Source organism: Salmo salar, chromosome 12, assembly GCF_965601325.2.
Source record: "Salmo salar chromosome 12, fSalSal1, whole genome shotgun sequence".
Classification (NCBI taxonomy): domain Eukaryota; kingdom Metazoa; phylum Chordata; class Actinopteri; order Salmoniformes; family Salmonidae; genus Salmo; species Salmo salar.
The window spans coordinates 39,598,142-39,604,154 of NC_138302.1; the positions used below are offsets into that span (position 1 = coordinate 39,598,142).

Below are 6,013 nucleotides of genomic sequence, written 5' to 3' on the forward strand. Positions count from 1 at the left end.
TGCAATGTAGGCAGCTGTACGATTGCTATTGCTACAGGTAATATTCACATTGGCACAAGGGGTTTAAAAATGTGTCTGACAAAATGCTTTAGGCTTTTTCTAATATAACAATGCTATGTTATAAGATGTGTGCTGAAGAAGTTAAACAACTTCTGTTTATTCCCAGAGCAAAAGGAATGCTTTTGCAAAACTTGTCCATCTTCACCACTCATGAGTGCCACATAAATAAAGGTTAAATATATATATATTTTTTTTAAAGAATAGATAAATGTAGCGGCAGGACACAATTGAGCTTGTTACATTCCCAAGGAGAGTAGACGTTCTCAGTCAGTCTTAAAATATTTATTAAGCCCTGTATAAATAAAAATATCTTCAGATGCATCAAAAGTTGCTAGAAAAAAAAATTATACATGAAACTTTAACACAGAGGAAAAAAAACTAAACAAGCCAAGTCACTGATCAAAAGTCCAGCCACTCTGCCATATACACACAGTTAGAGGGGGATATCTCGCCTCCTTCATGACAATCATCAAACACCTAAGAGAAGAGGGAGAGAAATACATTTAGTAGGGGCTAGCCTAGTGGTTAGAGCGTTGGGCCAGTAAGCGAAAGGTTGCGGGAACGAATCCCCGAGCTGACAAGATAAAAATCTGTCATTCTGTCCCTGAACAAGGCAGTTAACCCACTGTTCCCAGATAGGCCATCATTGTAAATAAGAATTTGTTCTTAACTGACTTGCCTAGTTAAATAAAGGTTTCAAAAAAAAGTACGCTCCTGCATCACCATACTTACTTTACCTTTTTCTAGCATTTCCTGCTGGCTATCTGGCTACAGGTGAATTACTTTGAATAGAAATAGTAAAACATTTAGGATCAGAACTCTGCAGGTCTGCTTTCTTTCTGCCCAGCCCAAGGTCAAAACATGCCTTTCTAGTATGACGAGGGACTGGGCACTCCAATGTCCACACTAGCATACCACTTACAGCCAAACTATACAGTGTATGTGTGTTTACGTGTCTCTGAAGCATTCTCAACTGATAAAGTGGCTGGCGCTTTTGATTTGTGCCTCCGTTTGCTGCTTTTGGTGTAGCAAACTATAAACAACGCTAATGAAGGAAAACGTAACACTAGTGATGTAGTTTCAGTGTTAGTATACACCAGTGGTCACCAACCTTTTCTGAGTTAAGATCACTTTCGCAGTCAAAAAGCAAACTGAGATCTACTCCTCAGATGTTTTTTTTTTTTACATTAACCTCACAAACAGTTTTGTAAGAATGAGGTTTGGGCAGTAGGCCTAATACATTATCACAGCATATTGGCTATATGATTGGCCTGCCAATACTGTTAATCAGACTATATTATATTTCAAAACTCGAGCTTTGATAACAAAAGAGATCAGTTGGTTTAGCACTTGTGAGGCACTGGAGCATGAATTGAAATAATTAGCTTTTTTTATTTTACTGGACTGATGATACCTGCATCTGATGGTCAACGAGATCAAATCACGACGTCAGTGATCTTCAGGTCGAAAAGTCGGAGCTCAAGAAAGATGCCCGAGTTTCCGAGTTGGATGACCGTTCAAAAAGATTTTTCCCAACCTTCTGCTCTCTCATTCCTTTCCTCCGGTGAGACTGACCAGAGAGAGGGGACAGTCTTCCACCAGATGGCAAAACTCAAGTCGCACTGCATCTGCCTCATGCACAAATTCATGTTGTTCCTATGACCAGAGAAAGTTAAATATTCCCTAATCTTAAAATCGACACGACGAGCTGCTAATAATAATAATAATAATAATAATAAAAAACGCAGGACTATCAATACTTGGCTACTCATTCATTGCAGCTGCAGCCCGAGCGGAAGTATCGAGAAGCGCGTTTTGTAATAGTGTTGAATAAAAACAGTGACAGTGCTGAATATAAACTTAAACATGAACTCACTCATAAAAACAGCAGCTTTTTGCTGAATTCGTTGACAGTCTCTCTGTGGTCATGGTTTTAAAAGTGATTCAATCTTACGTAGGCTAGCAGCCTATTAAACTTGGCTATGGCCAGGGAAGCTCTGTAGCCACGGTGATTTGAGCTATCCGATTGGGCAGTGCAGTAGGTACACTCAATTTAGTCACAGATTTGCCAGTCCGCCGGGTAGGCGGAGTTTGTCTCACGGGAACACTTTGCTTACCCGGTGCACAGGACTTTTGAATCAAGTGCACCTACCGGCAACAGCTCAACACAATTTTAAAAAAGGAGCGCAAGCCTTTATCGTTCGTTGGCTTTTCTACAGAAATATTTAGCTATCGACTAGGAATGCCATGAAGATCGACCAGTTGGCGACCACTGGTATACACAGTGTACAAAATATTAGGAACACCTTAATATTGATGCACCCCCTTTTGCCCTCAGAATAGCCTCAATTCATCTGGGCATGGACTCTACAAGGTATCAAGAGCATTCCACAGAGGCCCATGTTGATTCCAATGCTTCCCACAGTTGTGTCAACTTGGCTGGATGTCCTTTGGGTGGTGGACCCTTCTTGATACACACAGGAAACTGTTGAGCGTGTAAAACCTAGCAGCGTTGCAGTTCTTAACACAAACCGGTGCGTCTGGCACCAACTACCATACCCTGTTCAAAGGCACTTAAATCTTTTGTCTTGCCATTCACCCTTTGAATGGCACACACACAATCCATGTCTCAATTGTCTCAAGGCTTAAAAATCCTTCTTTAACCTGTCTCCTCCCCTTCATTTACACTGATTGAAGTGGATTTAACAAGTCACATCAATAAGGATCATAGCCTTCACCTGGTCAGTCAGTCACGGAAATGGTGTTCCTAATATTTTGTGCACTCAGTGTATATCCCCAATGCGATGTTTAATACCAAGTGATATGCTGGTATGTATATTGAAACTGAGCCACTTGGCTGCTGTTGCCTGTGAAGGGGGGCTCACCGGACAGAGGCCACAGGGCGCTTTGACCAGGCCCGTGGGCTGGATGATGGGGTTGACCCCTCTGTACAGCTTCATCTGGCCGTCCACACTGCCCACAGTACCCTCCTTGGCCGCGATGATGGTCATCTCCACCTTGCCGTCGTAGATGAGTGTGTTCAGAATAGTCTCAATGTCCTCCATAGACAGGTCCACCTGTACACAAAGTGCAATATTCAGACTTACAACCTCCATAGGAAATACATCGCAACTGTATGCTAAAGAGGTGAGACAGTTGTTACATTTGACCCCCTCACATTGTACCCTTTTCACCTTATTTGTACAGAGTACCAACCATACTTTGTTGACTGACATTTTATTTTTGCATGGACCTTTCCGGACCATTTCCTGCAACTATAGCAGATTCATAACCAGGCCAGTGCAGACAGTACAGCTCTGTTTGGTCAATAGTGTGAAAATAGTACTAAGTATGGACAAATATGCCCCGGTCCTAACCAACCAGTGGAGGATTTCACCCTAGTCTTGACAACTTTGTCCGTTACCTGTAAAAACTTGACAAAATTGCAGTCAAAACCAAACAGAATGTAGCCAGCAGCAGTCTCACCTTGCTGATGCCAAGTTCACAAATATACTTCCACACTTCGTGAGAGGTGGCAAAGGAACTGTTTCTTTGCACCATGGGGTTCTGCTTGCTGTCCCTCGCCACCTCGGCCTAGAGGGTGACAAACAAACCAAAATGACCGTAGAAATTATGTCTTAGTAAACTCTTGGTTACCAGATAGCCTATAACTAAGAGCCAGAGTCGTTTCTGGCTATGTCAACCAGCACTCCGTTTGGAATTGGAATAATTGTAGGGTGCATTCCAAAACAAATGCAAGTGCCCCAGAAGCCGTAAAGTTTTTCTTTAAGGCATAATCTACTGTTCCCAACGTTGATGTGCTCATATAAAATCAGTGTAATTAGTAGCTTATTTCCAAAAATGTTCAGTACAGAACACACCCTTTTAATTTCAGTGACTTGTACATTGTAAGACAGTTGTCCCACTCCCATTCAGTGGACCCCTCACCTTACTCTGAAGGAATTTGAAACACTGCTGATTGAGAACCTCCACAAACTCAGACTCAAAGTCCTGGTCACTGTACCAGGCTCCCCCAGTCACCGAGCGGTCTGGCTGCAGGTTGTATAGCATGTAAACCTTCTTCTTTGACGCCTGGATAAACAACAATAATAACTCATAAGTGAGACTAAACAATTATACAGAGTTTGGATGGCATGACTGCTGGATGCATTCATATTATTAAGTGGTGCTTTTCTTGATTCAATTATTTATCGCTGGTTTTTAAAACATGCATCTCAGAATATTTTTGTGTTTGAAGCGCGACTCACAGCCACTGATTTCACAGCCTTGATCAGCTTCTTGCTCTCTAGGTTCTTGAGGATCTTGTTGATCTCTGTCAGAGGAAGGTTGCTCTTATATCTAATGTCCCTGCTCCAGATCCCTGTGTAAATGCAAGAGGACCGTTCATAAATATACAAATGGAAAGAACATTTCACAAAGAAATACACTAACGGAAAATAATGTGGTTGTGGATACTGTGAAGTGTGAAATGTCAAGTGTGAACTCGGTGAGTTGGCCAGGGTTGAATGGACTTGATGGCCCCATCCAAAGACAACACCCATCTCTTACCCCATAGCACTCGGGTAGATCTGAGAGGATTGGATAGATGTAAACAATATGGGGAAAATGTCACCTAGCCTAGTCACCTAGACTAGCTTATACCTATCCAATTCCGTCTGATCTACCCAAGTAGGCTACCTAAGGGGACAGGGGCTAGGGGTTGTCTGGACAGGACCCCTCTGAAATTCCTACCTTTGTTTCCTGCATCCTCAATGACCTGATACACCAGCTTCTCTTGATTGTCGGAGCCTTTCATTTTGCTTTGGGACATAATAAAAACACAGTTAATGTCACCAATCATCCAAAAATAAAAGTCATTCCTAAAGGCTTCCTTTAAAAAACATTGTTAAATGATGATGCTGACATTTACCCTGCTGTCTGGGCATCCTTCATGCGGTATAGAAGTCCTGAGCTATTTCGTAGAAGGTCCAACTGACCCTTTGTGCACAAAAACAAACTTGTTTACATTATTCTTATCCTCAGCATTGCGCTATCAACCAGAACTATTGAGCCTATTGGCATGACAATTTCATAAGGAGTCGTTAAGAGAGCAGAAACGGACTGGCACCACGGCTACACCTGTGCCACTTACCAATGACAGTAGTCTGTTGATGGCCATGGCTCTCTGTTGAGCCTCCAAATGAGGCATGTCATTCTGGATCACCTGGTCTGTTATTCCATGAGGGAACTGTTGACAGAGTGCCTTTATCCTTTATAATAGAGGATAACATTAACGTTAGTTAGGAACCTAGGTAGTCAGGACATCAGATTTACTATAAATTCAACTAACTATGTCTTACTGCTTACTCAGAAATAATGATTGACGTAGCTAGATAGCTAGTCTAACTAGTAGATGACGAGCATTACAGTAGCTAGTTCATGTATTATACAGTAGTTAGCTAGCTAGCTACATGAATCAAACTGTCATTGTCAAACTTGTGGGTCTAGGAGTTTAGGATTAAAAACATGGTTGAATTATTTGAAACGCCTTCTTTAGCAGCTTTGTTTAGTTGTATACGGCATATTTAAAAGTAGCTAAAGTCCCTTGGTCTAAGTCTTGCTAGCTACTATAGTTGGTCAAATGTAGCCCATTTGAGCAAGTGAAAATATACAGCTACCTAGCTAACTAGGTTGCGAGCTAGCCTATGCTAGGGCCTTCTTGACAGCGACAAACCTGTTTTCAATGTCTACGGGATCTGTGGATTCTTTCTTTACTTTCACATCCGCCATCGTGGAGAATTGTAAAATATTGTATGTTAGTTAGTTAGTTAGTTAGGTAGGTAGCTAGCTAGCAATGCAACGCAATTAATCAACATTTGAACATGTGACTTTGGGTCCAAGTCGCATTTGGTTGGCTATTTAGAAGGCCGGAAATTGCCTGTAGAAAATACTT

General features: G+C 41.8%; 1 protein-coding gene across 1 annotated transcript; it reads right to left on the reverse strand.

Moving 5' to 3' along the window:
* Positions 1–328: 328 nt before the first annotated feature.
* polr3f (polymerase (RNA) III (DNA directed) polypeptide F) lies at positions 329–5,946 on the reverse strand. Its single transcript, NM_001146458.2, is given in 9 exon segments — positions 329–537; positions 2,946–3,137; positions 3,547–3,654; positions 4,009–4,152; positions 4,329–4,441; positions 4,813–4,880; positions 4,991–5,058; positions 5,213–5,330; positions 5,795–5,946. Coding segments are annotated over 9 exon segments (945 nt in total). The 5' UTR covers positions 5,851–5,946; the 3' UTR covers positions 329–459.
* Between the last annotated feature and the right edge of the window lie 67 nt (positions 5,947–6,013).